The sequence below is a fragment of the Propithecus coquereli genome, unplaced genomic scaffold, assembly GCF_000956105.1.
Source record: "Propithecus coquereli isolate 6110/MARCELLA unplaced genomic scaffold, Pcoq_1.0 Scaffold42, whole genome shotgun sequence".
Lineage (NCBI taxonomy): Eukaryota > Metazoa > Chordata > Mammalia > Primates > Indriidae > Propithecus > Propithecus coquereli.
The window spans coordinates 2,947,870-2,948,360 of NW_012149952.1; the positions used below are offsets into that span (position 1 = coordinate 2,947,870).

General features: G+C 60.3%; 1 protein-coding gene across 1 annotated transcript in view; it reads left to right on the top strand.

Annotated features, from left to right (window-relative positions):
* CCDC61 (coiled-coil domain containing 61) overlaps positions 1–491 on the top strand; it is a 24,607-nt gene that overhangs the window by 11,272 nt on the left and 12,844 nt on the right. Inside the window, exons 2-3 of the mRNA XM_012653508.1 lie at positions 4–162; positions 392–476. Coding sequence (XP_012508962.1) covers positions 15–162; positions 392–476 — 233 coding nt within the window. The 5' untranslated portion in view covers positions 4–14. The remainder of the gene's footprint in view (positions 1–3; positions 163–391; positions 477–491) is intronic.

The following is a 491-nucleotide window of genomic DNA, read 5'->3' on the forward strand; positions in this document are numbered from 1 at the left end:
CAGCAACCTTGGCCATGGACCAGCCGGCTGGCCTGCAGGTCGACTACGTCTTCCGGGGTGTGGAGCATGCCGTGCGGGTGGTGGTTTCTGGGCAGGTGCTGGAGCTGGAGGTGGAGGACCGGATGACGGCCGACCAGTGGCGGGGCGAGTTCGATGCCAGCTGTGAGTGTGCCTGCCTGGGGTGGGCTCGCCACTCCTCCCCTGGGATCAGCTTCTCCCAGAAGATGAGGCCACCAGAATCCTGTCCACCTGCCTCTTCTGTGTGACTAGAAGCTCTCCAGATGGGGGGAGGGGTGAGGCACAAAGTCGGGGAGAGTTGGAGAGCGTAGATGCATTGCCCTTGGGCTGGGCAAGTGGTCAGACTTCAGGAGGGACTTTTCTCCCCACCCAGTCATCGAAGATTTGACTCACAAGACAGGGAACTTCAAACAGTTCAACATCTTCTGTAACATGCTGTGGGTGCCTCCAACGCCTTAGTAACCGGGGCGGTG